The 17,084-nt window shown below is 41.6% G+C and overlaps 1 protein-coding gene across 2 annotated transcripts in view; it reads right to left on the reverse strand.

The window, feature by feature from the left end:
* The window catches only part of cdin1 (CDAN1 interacting nuclease 1), a 294,474-nt gene extending 277,996 nt beyond the window's left edge, over window positions 1-16,478 (reverse strand). For both annotated transcript variants that reach the window (XR_008632427.1, XM_055155721.1), the window contains exons 1-2: window positions 16,433-16,478; window positions 15,386-15,513 (exon numbers count right to left, since the gene is read on the reverse strand). Coding sequence is in view for 1 of the 2 variants with exons in the window: in XM_055155721.1 (XP_055011696.1) it covers window positions 15,386-15,486 (101 nt within the window). In the remaining variant the exon portion in view is untranslated. The remainder of the gene's footprint in view (window positions 1-15,385; window positions 15,514-16,432) is intronic.
* Between the last annotated feature and the right edge of the window lie 606 nt (window positions 16,479-17,084).

The following is a 17,084-nucleotide window of genomic DNA, read 5'->3' on the forward strand; positions in this document are numbered from 1 at the left end:
TTGGGTCTTTGAAATTTGGGAAATAATTTTTGTTCCATGTTTCATACATGGTCTGTTTAAAACATCTAACTTTAGAACCAAAAATGGTGCAGAAAAAAGGTAAACAGTTTCATAAACTAGAGTACATATGTATCTGTTCAATACATTTTTATATCAGATGCATTAACTTGAATTTTTGGCCTTGTTGTTTACTTCTGCTTGACCGGCCCAGAGGCACTTTGTTCCTACATGAACTGCCGACCTCTTGCACTTTAGTAAAAAAAAGACCTTGTGGAATTTGGCATATTTGTTATTGCAGGAGTTTTTGGGGGGGTATTTTTCCTGTACACATATCATTTATCGAGATATAGCAAAATATATCGAGATGTATTTTTTGCTCCACATCGCCCAACCCTGTATTACAATAATTTAAACTACAATGGCCAGGACACTAGAAGGTGAAGCCAGCTAATACTCGAATGTTCACCCCATTGTGACTTTTTTGGGTGGGTAATGGGGAAGGAGGATGGGTGGGGGGGTAAAAAGTGACAGCACCGTGTCCAATTCAACCCCCCCCGGAGAGAACTACCCACCCAGCCCATCCGAGAAGAGGAGGGGGCGAGGGGGGGGGGTGTCCCGGGCTGACAGATGACTCCCAACATCTGTGTTATGCAGCCAGCCGTTCCAGATGAGGGACTCCGCATGGCCCGTCCCGTGGTCCCTGTCTGCTGCCTGCACGGGACCCTCCCCCTTAGCCCCGCCCCCTCGCCCCCCAGCCCCGCCCCGAACGCCACACTTCCACGGGCAAGAAAAGAACCGAACAGACCGAGCATGGAAATCGGGCTCGATATGGACCCCCGGCTTTCATTTTTGGTCAAAGTTTACATTTGACACCCTTTTAAGCACCGATCAAAAGCAATGAGTGTGAACGGGCCAATCACGAGGCTCCATTTGGGGCCATTACACAGCTCATGTATTCATTGGGAAGTAAATGGATGACAATTGACTCGAGCGTGCAGACAGACCCCCTCATATCCAGTCCAAAAAGAAAGTCGACGTTTAAAATGAACAGTTTTGACAGTTTTCAGACAACACAGATCAGCGCGTTTAATTAAAATGATTTGACATGGTCTTTTTTTCATACTGTTATTTCTTTACTTTTTTCATGATTATTTGGAATTAAACTTAATTCCGAGCTAAGTGGGTGGTTTATTCAGATTTCAAAGCCGAATTAATTTATTTTTCGATCATGTAAACTTTTATTCTTAAAAAATAATCCCAGTTGTTCAGTGCATGCTCGTTGGGTCGCACTTCTGATGCGATCCAGATGATCCAGAGATGATGTTTTTTAATTCCGTATTAAACTTGTTCTGAATTAACACTGGAAAAAAACAATATCTAGGCAAGTTAAAATGACTTAAATTAAGGAACATTTGACTTTATTTGAGTAGATTCAACTTGGCAAGTAAAAGTTTTCTTAATTCAAGCAACATTCGATTTTGTTTCTTATTTTAAGTGCAAAAAATTGTTGTTTTTCTTATTTTAAGTGTAGCAAGGTGTATTTTCATAGCCAGGCTGGCGCCACCTAGTGCCTCCGCTCAATTTCATTTCTCTCCAGCGACTAGGTCCGGAATCAAAATACACTAGACTGTTCGCAAAAACCCCTGAAGTGCGAGTTTGGGCACTAGTCAATCAGCGAAGAGCCAGTCATTCTGTTTCGTCAACGATTCCCGAGATCGAGGATTTAAAGCCGGAATAAAGAGAATGTTTGGTGAATTTCATCAAGGGGAAAGACGTTATTGTCCTTCTTCCTACGGGATTTGGGAAAAGCTTAATATACCAGTTAGCCCTGTTAGTGGCGCATTACATACGTCACGACCAAATAGCAGTGATTGGTTAAATAAAAAAAGTACGCCTCCTACTGTCAAGCGAACGAATCCTAACACTGTGAGGTCAGACAGTTTCTACGAAGTGAAACCGGCTGATGAATCAGGCTAGTGTTTTCATATTTTAAGTACAAAAAGTTTTGTTCCACTGGCAGATCATTTTACTTGTCAAGTGAAACTGACTCAAATCATGACAAAACTTTCTCAATTCAAGTTATCTGAACTTGGTTAGATTTAGTTTTTTGCAGTGAAAGAGTTCAGAATTAAAATATCGTCTTTATTATTAGGTTCTTTTTTCAGACCAAGAGTTTGTTTTCATACCTGACAGTTTCAATTGCTCACTAGCGGTCTGAAAAAAGAACCTAATAACATAAATTATCAAAAGACCAAATGAACCCCATTGGATTAAAATATTCTCCTTCGAGTTTACATGGAAATAATAATTCCAAATTGAGGTTTACATGAAAAACACGTTAAATTGTCTTTATTTAATTCTGCTCAGCGTCTGGGGGTGGGGAAGGGTTCTGATTGGACAGAGACACACCGGAAGAAAACACACACTTCAGCTGCTACCGGCTTTTCTGTCATCTCAGTTTGTCGTTACGCCACGGACACAAACACGATCCAAACTTTTTTCCGCAGTCGTTCCAATGATAATTGCCCAGCAGCTGGAGCCTCCGAGAGAGAGTTACTTTACGTCTGTCGGCCGAGGAGGAGAAGGGAAGAGTGTCGGAGAAGTGAGGAAGAAGACAAAGTGAGTCTGAGGCTGATCTACCTCAGCCCACTCCCGCATCCCGCTCACAAATCCAAAGAAACGTGGAGGAAAGTCCGAAGCCAGGAGCCGGATCAGAAGGACGACCCGACGAGCACGACGACGAACGACCGGGATTATTTTTAAGAAGAATAAACGCTTACATGATCGAAGGAATACATTAACTCTGCTTTAAAATCGGAATAAACCACCCAGAAGCTTAATTCCGAGTAATCTTCTTTTTAAAGTCTTTTTAAAGCACAATTAATTTTTATTCCGAATTGAAACGTGGCACATGACTCTCTCCAAGAACAGAACCTGCACGTCCAAACACACTCCTCCTCCTCCTCCTCCTCCTCACAGCCCACGCCAATATTTACGTACAGTGGCGGGACTCCCTCTCGCTCCGAGCCGGGGGGGACCTGAGGCGAGCTGGACCTCGGCTGTGGGGAGGGTGGTGGTGGTGGTGGTGGGGGGGTTTTTGGGGGGGGTCCCAGTGCGGCGGCGGCGGCGGCGGCGTGCTAACAGATGATGGATGGCCCAGTCGATGTGTTATGTCTTAAGAGCCTGATTTCCTGCCAGTCGGACGGCCGGGGCCCCGCCGCCGCGCTCAGCTGATTGGACAGGACCACTCATTTGGCTCGCTGTGCAAACACGGACTGTCAGAGCTGCAGGGGACGAGGAGACGGGGGCGTGATGAGAGTCAGAGACGGAGAGAGAGAGAAGAGAGAGGAGGAGGAGAGGGAGAGAAAGGAGGGACAGAGGGACTGAGAGAGAGGAGGGAGAGAAAGAGAGAGAGGGGGAGGAAGCGAGGGAGAGAGGAGGGGGTGAACGGTGATGAGAGCCAGGGACGGAGAGAGAGGGAGGGAGAGAGAGAAAAGAGAAGGGAGGGAGAGAGAGAGAGAGAAGGGAGGGACAGAGGGAGGGAGAGATGGACAGAGAGGAAAGAGAGAAAAAGAAAGAGAGAGAAGGAGGCCTGAACAGTCATGAGAGCCAGGGATGCAGAGAGAGAGAAGGAGGGAGGGAGGGAGAGAGAGAGAGAGAGAGAGAGAGAGAGAGAGAGAAGGGACAGAGGGATGGAGAGAAAGGAGGGAGGAAGGGAGAGAGGGAAAGAGAGGAAAGAGAGAAAAAGAAAGAGAGAGAAGGAGGCCTGAACGGTCATGAGAGCCAGGGATGCAGAGAGAGAGTATGGAGGGAGGGAGGGAGAGAGAGAGAAGGGAGGGACAGAGGGATGGAGAGAAAGGAGGGAGGAAGGGAGAGAGGGAAAGAGAGAAAAGAGAGAAAAAGAGAGAGAGAGAGGAGGCCTGAACGGTCATGAGAGCCAGGGATGCAGAGAGAGAGAAGGAAGGGAGGGAGAGAGGGATGGAGAGAAAGGAGGGAGGAAGGGAGAGAGGGAGAGAGAGGGGGGAGAGGAGTGTGAATAGTGATGAGTCAGGGACAGAAGGAAAGGAGGGAGAGGGAGAAGGAGAGGAAAGAGAGAGCGGAGGGAGAGAAAGGAGAAAGAGAAAGAGAGAGAGAGGAGGAGGCCAGAACAGTGATGAGAGAGAGAGAGAGAGGGAGAGAGTGAGAAGGAGAAGGGGAGAGGAGGGTGAACAGTGATGAGTCAGGAACGGAGGGACAGTAGGGAAAGAGGGAGAGAGAGAGAGAGGAGGGAGAGAAAGAAAGAGAGAGAGAGAGGAGGGGGTGAACGGTGATGAGAGTCAGGAATGGAGGGAGAGGAGGGAAAGGGAGAGAGAAGAGGAGGAGAAGGAGAGAAAAGAGAGAGAGAGAGGAATGGAGGGACGGAGAGAGAGGGAGAGAAAGAGAGAGAGAGAGGAGGGGGTGAACTGTGATGAGAGCCAGGGACAGAGAGAGAGGAGGGAGAGAGGGAGTGAGAGATGGAGAGAGAGGAAAGAGAGAAAAAGAGAGAGAGAGGAGGCCTGAACGGTGATGAGAGCCAGGGACGGAGAGAGAGGAGAGGAGGGAGAGAGAGAGAGAGGAAGAGAGAGAGGAGGGGGGACAGAGAGACAGAGAGAGAGGAGGGAGAGAGGGAGAGAAAGAGAGAGAGGAGGGAGAGAGGGAGGGAGAAGAAGGAGAGAAAGAGAGAGAGGAGGAGGAGGCCTGAACGGTGATGAGAGTCAGGAACAGAGAGAGAACAGGAGAAGGAGAGTTTAGGGTGAATAGAGAAAAGAGTCAAGAATGGAGAGAGGAGGGAGAGAGGGAGAGAGAGAGAGAGAGAGAGAGGGGGGAGGAGAGAGAGACAGGAGGAGGAGAAGGAGAGGAGGGGAGAGAGGGAGGGGGACAGGTGGGTCAACGGTGATGAGAGTCTGAAAGAGAGAGAGAGAGAGTCAGAATGAGACAGTGAAAGAAAGACATGAAGAGATGCAGAAAAGAGAGTTAGAGAGGTAGAGAGAAAGAGAAAGAGAGGGTCAGAGTGAGAGAGTGAGAGAAATAAATTAAGAGAGATTCAGAAAAGAGAGTTAGAAAGAGAGAGAAAGAGGTAGAGAGGTAGCGAGAGAGAGACAGAAATGAGACAGAGGTAAAAAGAGAACAAAAAATGAGAAAGGGAAGTAGACAGAAAGAGGGTGAGAGAGTGAGAGAAAGAAATGATGAGAGATGCTGAAAAGAGGTAGAGAGAAAAAGAGAATACGACAGAAAGGGAAGTAGAGAGGTTGAGGATTAGACAAAGAAATGGAGAGATGTAGAAAAGAGAGGTAAAGATGTAGTGAGAGAAAGAGGCAGAGAGAGAGAGAGAGAGAGAGAGAGAGGGTCCGGGTGAGAATGAGAGAAAGAGAAATGGAGACAGATGCAGAAAAGAGAGGTAGAGAAAGAGGAAGAGAGAGGTAAAATGGGTAGAGAGAGAAAAGGGGATACAGAGAGAGGGTAAGTTTGACAGAGTGAGAGAAATGGAGAGAGATGCAGAAAAGAGGTAGAGAGAAAGGGAAGTTGGGAGACAGATAGAGGTAGAAAGGAGAGGTAGAAAGAGAGAAACGAGAGGCGGAACGAAAAGAGAGACAAAAAAAAAAGACAAAAGTAAAGAGACAGAAGGAGTGAAAGAGAAAAAGAGAATTGGAAAAGCTGGCTAAAAGAAAAAAAAAAAAAGTGGAAAAGACAGAGAGGAAGTGAGCGGGAGAGACAGAAGGGCCTCCCCGCGGTCCGTTACGGAGGGAGGGAAATCATAACAATAAGCAGCAAGACTAAACAGGAGTCCAGGAGAGAGGGAGAGAGACGAAAAGACGGAGGAGAGAGAGAGAGAGGAGGAGAGAATAACCCGGCCGTGTTTGTGTTTCATTACTGAACTCAGCGGAGGCCCGTCTCAGAGCCATGTGCGCTGTCTTACATCTCAAGAGTTTGTTCGTTTCTGTTGGTTTTGTACTCGGATACTCGTTCGTTCTGAAAATATTTTCGGTCGGGAGCTTTTTTTCGGTCGGACGTGGCTTTCTTCACAGTTTTGTCACGACGCTAAAGCTTCAAACTCGATTCCTATACCGAGGAACAGACTCAAAAAACGATCGCAATAAATCATAATTCAACGTTAAATGGTAGTACTTTCTTTTGTATCTGTGTGATCCCTCAGCGGTCCAGGGGCATGTACTCGTCTATGAGCTCTGATGCAGCTCAAGGTTTTCTCCATGAAACGTTAATCCTTTCACGGTTATGGTATTATAGTTTTTTAACATTCAGAATACTGTCATTGATTGCATTGATGTGAGAAAATGTTTTTGTTTACATCCAGCTTTTCCACACGTGCGCAGCGGCTGGTAGGTAAAAAGTCAGTGGGGTCGCTTGTTTGTGTTGACAGTTGTGTTGCGTATGTCTGTCATGAGAAAACTCGTCTTATTTTGAAGTAGGTTTTGCGTGTAATTGTTTTGACATTAGGGCTGTCGCAATAACCGCAAAAAAGAATCAACACGGTACTGAGAGGCCCACTGCAGTGCATGCTGGGCCACCGCGATCACCGCAAGAGACCAATCTGATCCGACCTAGAGTCATGTACAGGTCCACCCGTTACCGCCCGTGCCCAGGACTAACCCAGGACTAACCCAGGACTAACCCAGGACTAACCCAGGACTAAGGTGCACCCACAAAGACAGTCGGGTGACCGCAGGCGAAAGGCCCGGCACAGCTCTGCGCCGCACTGAGGCAAATGCAGCCGTCACCTGATCGCGCTTTGTGGACACCTGCTCCGCGTGCTCGTGCTTGGGGTTCTCTCTCTTAAGTCTGCGGGTACCAGACCTGGTGCAGGACTCTCTGACCGGGGCCCGGCGCGGGACTCTGACCGGGGTCCGGCGCGGGACTCCGACCGGGGCCCGGCGCGGGACTCCGACCGGGGCCCGGCGCGGGACTCCGACCGGGGCCTGGCGCGGGACTCCGACCGGGGCCCGGCGCGGGACTCCGACCCGAGCTGCCACAGTGAGAGCTGGATAGATGCAGCAGCACTTGTTCCAAAGCCAAATGTTACTTCTCCCACTACACACGATATATCCACATCACAACCAAGGCACATGTGCATCTACACAACAAGCGCATCATCAGAGAGTTTTCAGAGCCTCTGGAAATACTATCACTCCGGGGGATGTGTGGTGGGGATGGGGAGGTGCGATATCACCGCATACCGCGCTATTGATTCGCCATACCGCACCGCAGGAGAAATTTCCTAACCACGACAGCCCTAACTGACATGACTTCATCATCTTACTCCAAGTCTCTGAATGTTGAGGATCAAAAACGTTACTTTGAAAAGTTAAAACTCGCAGATAAATGTTGACGATGTTGATGCCGTATGCTGATAACTGATGACGATGTTGACTGTTGATATTGACTTGTTGATACGAACGCTTTTTGCCTAACAAAATGTCAGCCGCCCCGGATGTGACATCATTGTGTTTTCGGGTATTGTCGTCTCTTTTAAACAAAATGCACAAACGTTCGGAAATAATCATAATAGGCTAATGAGAACTTAACAGAACGCTGTAGTTGTGTGAAAGAGATACTAAAAATCCATGACTTTTCCAGGATTTGGAACCCTGTAAATGTGATCAGCGGTAAAATGAAGACTGCATACATATGTGCTGTTTAGAATCATCTTGAATTTGGCACCTCATCTCTTCTAATCACATGTACCCAGTGCGCTCAGAGTTGTGCTTCATTAGGGAAATGATAAAAACTGAGGTGTGGTTGTAATTAGGGCTGGGCGATATGGATCAAAAAATATATCTTGATATATTTTGCTATATCTCGATATACAATATATATCTCGATATATGTTCAAGAAAAAATAACCCCCTAAAACTGAAAACTGCTAAAACAAATCTGCCAAATTCCACAAGGTCCTTTTTTTAAATTGAAGTGTAAGAGGTCGGCAGTTCATATAGGAACATTTAAGATTACAAAAACCCTAATTACATAAATAATAATTTAACTGTAAAATAAAAGAAATAATACATATTTCCTTCTTTTCATTCATAAATAAACCAACTCAACACAAGCTCATCTTTGCATTAACTCTGTTATCCAAACCAGAACCATGAGCTCATTTAGCAGAAGAAACTCAGGATGTTCCTTATTTCAATAGATCCATGTTATTATCCAGCAGTAAGGAGCTCTGAGGTTTCCCACAATCCACTGCAAACCCAACGTTTCCAAACACTATTGTACAAGTGACACTGCAGCAGATTATTAATTAAAATCTTCTGCATAAATAAACTTTACATTGCTAAACTTTACAATATATAAAGCATAACGACTCTAGAGCCGCATCAGCCCGTTTGAGATAATAATGTGTTTAATGCAGTTTTGCGCACGTGTGTTTACGTTTTACAGAAACGAAACTTAAGCGCATGGCTCATTTGCATAAACAGCACTTCTCACGCAGCTCAGCTCGTTTAGCTTCTTTTGGACTAAAGGACGCGACTCGGTGGAATATGAGGATGTGCTGCTGATGGTTTTGTCTGTAAATGGTGGAAAAGGTTCGTGGTGCTTGAAGCTTTTCACTGGCACCAACTTTCGGCGTTCACGGCGACAGTGACGAGTGAAGGAGACACGAGCGAACAAAATCAGTGAGGCGGGGGCGACGAGAGAGTAAACAAGCGAAGCGGCGAAATCAGAATTGAATATAAGCATTATATCGATATATACGATATGTCAGAATTCATATCGAGTTTAAAAACTATCTCGATATATTTAAAATATCGATATATCGCCCACCCCTAGTTGTAATTATTGATTAGTTGAACATAATGGAACGCTACAGTGACACGGAGATGAAGAAAACTGGGACATTTTCTAATTTTTCCTAGATTTTGTCAGACTTACTACCGCAGAAAGAGCCCACCGGAAGTCGTCATCGCATGTTTCCAGTCATTTTGGTCTTAAAATGTTGATATCAACCCGCTCTAGATGATCCTGGTGTTTATATTTGGCCTTTTGTCCGTTAATAAATTCCTATTCTGAATATAGAACTTGGCTTCTTTATGCAGTCTGTGCTGTAGCTCGGGTCGTGCCTCTGCCCCCCGGGACCTGCAGCCTCTTGTAGACGGGTGATTAGGGCACAATGGAGAGAGGAAGCCCCCAAATCCGTGCGACTTTGCGAGTGACCTCTCCTGTGCGGGGCCGGCCCGTGTCCAGAGCCACAGGGGATTACACATGTTACAGTCAATAAAGCCACAGCCCAGTGTCAAGGAGAGACACACAGAGCCAAACGCAACCATTAAAGCAGACCTAAAAGAGCTCGTGTCTGCAATACAGTTATAATCTATCACATCTGTGGATTATTATGTTATAATTTGGACAATTTAAATCGCAATATTCATCTAAAATGACTGACTTCTGCGTTAGAAAAACTGTGTCCAACGGGAGCTGACTGAACGGTTCTTTCATTCTGCACTTCTCACTCTCATTTAATTTTCTCTCTCTCTTTTTAATTTTATGATGATTATTTATATTTGGATTTGTTTTTATTGTGATTTTAATGTATTTCTTATTCTGTAAAGCACTTTCAATTACTTTGTGTACGAATTGTGCTGTACAAATGAACTTGACATAAACATCATCACAACAAAAAGCAGGACAGTCGTTGGTCCCTAAAGATGTACCGATATATCTGAGATATCGGCACGATATTTTGGATTTTAGCGTATCAGCTATCGGCCTTAAATCTCTTGGACTTTTTTTTTTTTGATGTGCAGCCTGAAACTCAAACACAAAGAGAGAACTGCTGAAAACGTGACTACCCAGCGCTCTTCTGGGTTTGTGGTGAAAAGGGTTGAGGGGGGGGGGGGTCAAAACCAATCAAAATCAGACCTAAATATCATCTCAAAAACATCGTCAGAGCTTATCAGCTTTACCAGTTGCTGTGGATCAGCCATAAAAAATCCCATCAGTTGTTCTCTACCAGCCCCTCCTTTGGTTATCTGCACATCACACTAACGAGTTGCTGATTTTTTTTCTTCATTTGTACCAAAATGACAACGTGATACTCCCAAATACTATGTATATCACTGATTAAAAAAGTTAAAACTGGAGAATGAAGTAAGTACAGAGCAGTGGGTGAATAAGGTGCCGGTGAGAACGGGGGTTGATCTGCAAAATGGTGTCTCGAAAATAAGTGATTAAAGGTGACTCCAACATGCACGAACCACTCCAAATTAGGGATGGGCATTCGATGAAATTTTCTTAATCGATCGTTGGAAGAATTAACGATCAATTATCGATTAATCATTAACGTTTTTATATTAAAATGATCATCATTATTATTACTATCTGCACTACTAATCTGCATAAATAAATTCAACTTAACGACATATAAACTGTAACGACTCTGGAGCCACATCAGCCCGTTTGACATTATAATGTGTTTAACACAGTTTTGCGCAACTCACATAGAAACAAAACTTAAAACCGCATCGCTAATTTGCATAAACTAATCGAAGATAAAACTACAGCTCTTGTGTCGCTGATGCGGTTCAACTTCTGTCAGATTAAAAGACACGACTCAGGTGAATACAGGTTAGTGTGACCAGATTTGCATTTGTCAAAACCAGGACACCGTACGGGGGGAGGGAGATGGGGACCCATCATCGACATTGCGCGACTCTCACCTGGTAAAGCTTTTTTCCACTGGACACCGAAACATATGTGCTGCTTTATACACTGTGCACATGGACTCACACTGGTCCCGAACGCAACGGAAAGCGTGGAATGTGTTGTACAAATCATCGTTAAATACGCATCTGTGCTTCGGTACGTTGCAGACTGACCGACTGTTTGTGTGTCTCGCTCCTTCTGATGCAGAGACACATGTATGGACCCCTGTTTGGTCACGCTACACACAGCAACCTACATTCGGTTTATCGATTAAAATTAACATAATCGATCAAATTGTTAATGATCAATTATCGATTAATCATGCCCATCCCTAGCACAAACCACTCCAAATACAACTTCGAGAGGGTAAATGAAAAGGGAAAACAAACTATAACATGGTTAAAAAGTGGATTTTGCAACATTAGGTGCTGCTTTAACCTTTCCGTTCAGAATGTGTGGTCAGAAAGTGCATTGACTAAAGTAAAACATCGATACAATTAACTCCCCCAGAGATAATTAAAGGTCAACTACGCAACAGTAATGGGGAAGGGTACGCCACCTGTAGGGCTGCAAGATGAATCTAAATGAAATCGAAATTACAACCGCAAAGGCTGCAATTTTTCAAACACCGTAATTTCCTTCACAAAACAACAAATTCTCGGTCTTATTCTACATAAAAACTGCAAACCCTGTAGTTCAGATCTTTACAAAAATGTTCTGAAATGTAATTCTTGTGTTCGTTTGTCAGTTCAGATTTCATTATTTTTTACAAATCTTCTGGATGCAGCAAAAATGTGAGCTTGGACCAGCATCCTGTTATTAAAAATATGATATAATCGCAATGCAGAGTCGCAAAAAAACGCAGATTATTACAGTTAGTTTCCATTTTTATTGATTTGTACAACACTTTTTAACTCTGGCCTTTTATTGTTCTGTGTTGTGTTGTCTTCTATGCTAGAATTGAGCATCTTTACATTATAAATACAGATGTTTCCTAAAGTTCTAACCTGGCTTAAAGCTCACAAGACTCAAATTTTGCGTAAAAATAGGACCTTTAATATGCACTGTCCCTAACAAAACAAACAAATAAATAGATATAAAATCAAATCAAATAAAAATAATCAACCTACTTAACATTTATTCAATTACAAGTGGTTTAAGGCGAAAGATATACCTTGAAAAACACTCATTCTTATTGTTAGTGGGGTCGCCTCGCCATAGATCTGACCTGTAACTTGGTCTGATCAATCTAATCCCATACTGCGGAACATTCAAGGCAAAGCGTTAACATCTCCATGGACACAAGCAGGTGGCAGAGGTTCCACCAGAAAAGTTACATAGTGCATCTTTAATATAACGCAGTCATGATTTCCAATGGTTTATATTATTAGATTATAAAAAGCTGCTAGAGTTGAGAGGGAAATAAAATCTACATTATGACACTACTACTACTACTACTACTACTACTACTACTACTACTACTACACTACTACTACTACTACTACTACTACTACTACTACTACTACTACTACTACTACTACTACTACACTACTACTACTACTACTACTACTACTACTACTACTACTACTACTACTACTACTACTACTACTACTACTACTACTACTACTACTACTACTACTACTACTACTACTACCTACTACTACTACTACTACACTACTACTACTACACTACTACTCTACTACCTACCACTACTACTACTACTACTACTACTACTACTACTACTACTACTACTACCACTACTACTACTACTACTACTACTACTACTACTACTACTACCACTACCACTACTACTACTACTACTACTACTACTACTACTACTACTACTACTACTACACTACTACACTACTACTACTACTACTACTACTACTACTACTACTACTACTACACTACTACCACTACCACTACTACTACTACTACTACTACTACTACCTACTACTACTACACTACTACTACTACTACTACTACACTACTACTACTACTACTACTACTACTACTACTACTACTACTACTACACTACACACTACTACCACTACTACTACTACTACTACTACTACTACTACTACTACTACTACTACTACTACTACTACTACTACTACTACTACTACTACTACACTACACACTACTACTACTACTACTACTACTACTACTACTACTACTACTACTACTACTACTACTACTACTACTACTACTACTACTACTACCACTACTACTACTACTACTACTACTACTACTACTACTACTACTACTACTACACTACTACTACTACTACTACTACTACTACTACTACTACTACTACTACTACTACTACTACCACTACTACTACTACTACTACTACTACTACTACTACTACTACTACTACTACTACCACCACCACTACAACATATAGTAAGAAAGTAAACCATGTGATTATTACTGAATCAGCAAAAACATTTGTGGATTTGTTAAAATATCATCAATACAATACTCCAACAGAAGGACATCAGCACCTTCTATCACCTGAAAAATACCAATAATTTCTCTAAATATATTTGAATAGACACAAAAATGCAGCGTTCAGGGGTTTATATATTTGCACGTCTGAGATATACAATACGATACCAAACACGGGCAAGACGGCAAATGTGTTAGAAGAGAATGAAAATGAAAGCGGTGAAGTGGATATGATTAAACACAACAAGAGCTGAAAACTCTGTTCTTGGGATTTCAAATGACATCACAGCTTTTCAAACACTACGAGATTATGAACCTAAATGTTATAAAAGATAAAAATAGAGATAAATAGAAGTGTTTATCTGCTGTTATAGAGAAAATAAGAGTATTTAAACAACAACTAACAGAATAAAAGTAAGATTATGTATTCTAAAGGATTTAACTCATGACCAGAGGTGGGCAGAGTAGCAAAAAATATTACTTGAGTAAGAGGACAGTTACTTAAAATTTATATTACTCTAGTCACAAGTGCATAAAATTTGGTATTTTATCTGAACAATACAATAAAAGGTAGATCAAAACTAAATTGTAACTGGGGGAATGGTACAAGAAACACAAATGTTCAACTCAGCTTTCTCACTTAGTCAAAGTGGGAAGAGTAACTTTTACTTAAGTAAGAGCACAATAACTTGAGTAATATTTTTATTGAAGTATCCCAGGGGTGTCAAACTCAAATTCACAGAGGCCAAAATTAAAATCTAGGACTAAGTCGTGGGCCAAACTAAACATTTATTGAAAAATTTGAACAACATCTGCATGTTTTCTCTTCTTTCGAGATATGTAATGTTAAACTTTTTCTTATTAAAATAAATGTTTAATAATAGGTTTGCTTAAACACTGAATCCAGAACAAGTATAACATAAAATAATAACAAAATTTTAAGTAAATAATGTCTCCGTGGTGTATCTGTAGCCGGCGAGCAGCTCTAATATGCATTTGATTTGATCTCGCAGGCCAAATTTGACATTGTTTGACATGTCTGAAGTAACCTATCACTGCAATGACACAACATAGTAAAAACAAAAAAGTTCAGTTAAGTTGCATTGTTTTGTGCTTATATTTTTAGATATAAATATGGCTGCAGATAAACCTTAAATGCACATAGGCTCAAAAGGGGAATGTGCAATCAAAACTGCACATAGGTTTAGGGAATGTGCAATTATTAATAGAATACAAGAATGCATAGGGTTTGCCTGTTAAGAATTTAAAGGTCCTGTTGGTGCATTACTCGTGCTCATACTTGGTCTCGTATCTAGTTTTGTTCTATGGTGTTTGTTTATGCGGTGCTTTATGTTATGTTGTCTTGTTTTTGTTTTTTGTTTTTTTTGTTTTGATAAAGCCCCCTGTCCCAAGACAAATTTCTCCCATGGGAGACAATAAAGCACAGGCGTCAAACATACGGCCCGAGGACCAGATCCGGCCCTCCAAGACCTTTAATCTGGCTCTCGGTTGATTTTCTACTAAAATATTTTTATTATATTTTCTATTAAAATCTTGTTAATTTTCTGTGGTGTTTATCACAGCAGCGTCTCCAGCGTCTCTGTACGTGGCCCCTCCCACCAGAGCAGCACAAATGAAGACTTGTCTCTTTCCAAACGCTCTTAAAGGACGATCGTTTTGACTGCTGATCGTGACACCCTCATCAGAAAAATGTCCAACATGAGAAAAGTGGAGCCGAGTGCAGGATTCTCCAACAAAAATGGACTTATTCCTATTTGCATACAAGTTAATGTTAAAACATTGTGTTGAAATTACATTTTTCTTTAAGTTTCAGGTTGTTCATAATATTATAATATTTTGTAAAAGAAAGAGTTCATCAATTAAAAAAGATTTCTGTAATAGATTTGCGTTTCTCTGCACAAATATTTGAACTTATTGTTATTTTTGGGATATATATGCCAGGAGTTTTCTGATCCGGCCCCTTTGGGATCAAAGTAGGTTGGAGACAGCCCCTGAAACAAAATGAGTTTGACACCCCTGCAATAAAGAATTATCTTATCTTATCTAAATAATGAACATTTGAGAAGTTTGCTTTTAAAATGTATCAGTACAACTAAGTTATTTCTACATGAATAATTACTCCTCTTGTATTTTACTGCATTTTACAAACAGGACTATCTACACACAACCCATAGACTATATTTATGAGACGTTCCGTAGTGTATCTTTAACAGTACAGTGATATTCGTCTTACTTGGGGAATTTCTCTTTGAGCATCTTCATGCACTGACGCGTGGGTCTCAGCTGCTCTGTCCACTTCGCGATTTCTTTATATTCAGCTCTGGAGATCTTCATTTTTGCACAAATCTGCTGTATCCGGACCTGCACACAAAAAAATAATTCACATTACCAGTGTTGGGGAGTAACAGATTACATGTACCGGAGTTACGTAATCAGAGTACAAATTATGAGTAACTGTATTCAGTTACAGTTACTGTTTCAATGAGTGGTAATTGGATTACAGTTACTTCGTTGAAATAAATGGATTTTAAACTAAACCAGGTCTAAACCAGGACTAAAACCAGGACTAAACCAGGTATAAACCAGGTCTAAACCAGGACTAAACCAGGTATAAACCAGGTCTAAACCAAGACTAAACCAGGTCTAAACCAAGACTAAACCAGGTATAAACCAGGTCTAAACCAAGACTAAACCAGGTCTAAACCAAGACTAAACCAGGTATAAACCAGGTCTAAACCAAGACTAAACCAGGTCTAAACCAAGACTAAACAGGTAAACCAGTAAACCAGGTATAAACCAGGTCTAAACCACTAAACCAGGTATAAACCAGGTCTAAAACCAGGTCCAAACCAGGTCTAAACCAGGACTAAACCAGGTCTAAACCAGGACTAAACCAGGACTAAACCAGGTCTAAACCCAGGTCCAAACCAGGTCTAAACCAAGACTAAACCCAGGTCTAAACCAGGACTAAACCGAGACTAAACCAGGTCTAAAACAGGTCTAAATCAGGATTTAACAGGAGAACAGGGGAATACATTTTAAAAGTCACCTTCCCAACACTGCTCATTTGTACCGCACGTGGAAAACTCTAAACACCAGCTGTCAAAAACAACTCCTACGCAGCTAGATTTTCGTTAGCATTTAGCGATTTTTACACTAATTTAAAACAAATCCGCGGGCAAAAACACGATCTATAGTGTCTCCCGTGTGATAAAAGTTCGGTGAGATTGTTTATGACGCAGCCGATTTGGAAATAAGTGAAAAAACAGCGTTTGTTTACCTCCGAGGTGGACTGCTCCTCTCTTCCCGCTAGGAAGTTGAAGGAAGGCTGGCTTGGGTAAAAGGAGCGCTCTGATTGGCTGATAACGCGGAAGGAGTGAAGATACGCGATGCTGATTGGCTGGCAGCGGGAGGGGAGAGAGAACAGGGTAGAACGAAGGAGGCTGAACTGATTAAAAAAAAATAATAATAAAATAACATAAACATAACATAAAATAAAAATAAAATAAGAATAAAAAAAATTAAAATTAAATAAATAAATTAAATTAAATTAAAATTAAATTAAATTAAATTAAATTAAATTAAAATGCAAACTAATAAAAACTAAACTGGCTTAAAAAAAAAGTGTGATAAATAAGAGAGAAAACAGTTTGGAAAAGTTGGATTATCACGTGATTTTGCGATATAAGAACCAACATATCTTATAAACTATAGAAATATATGATCATAAATACTAAAGAAACAGTTTGTAGCAACAATTAGGCTGTAATTTGCTGTTTATTTCACATTCATACGGGATTTTTATGTATTTGTCCCAGTTTTATACAAGAAATGTCCCAAATGTCCCTATTTTTGACCAATCTGATCTCTACTAATAGCAAAGAGAGGCATAAATTGACATTTCTTTAACTAAAATACAGAAAAGCTCCTTA

Source organism: Boleophthalmus pectinirostris, unplaced genomic scaffold (genome assembly GCF_026225935.1).
Source record: "Boleophthalmus pectinirostris isolate CB_2022bp ecotype Guang Dong unplaced genomic scaffold, ASM2622593v1 HiC_scaffold_10, whole genome shotgun sequence".
Classification (NCBI taxonomy): domain Eukaryota; kingdom Metazoa; phylum Chordata; class Actinopteri; order Gobiiformes; family Gobiidae; genus Boleophthalmus; species Boleophthalmus pectinirostris.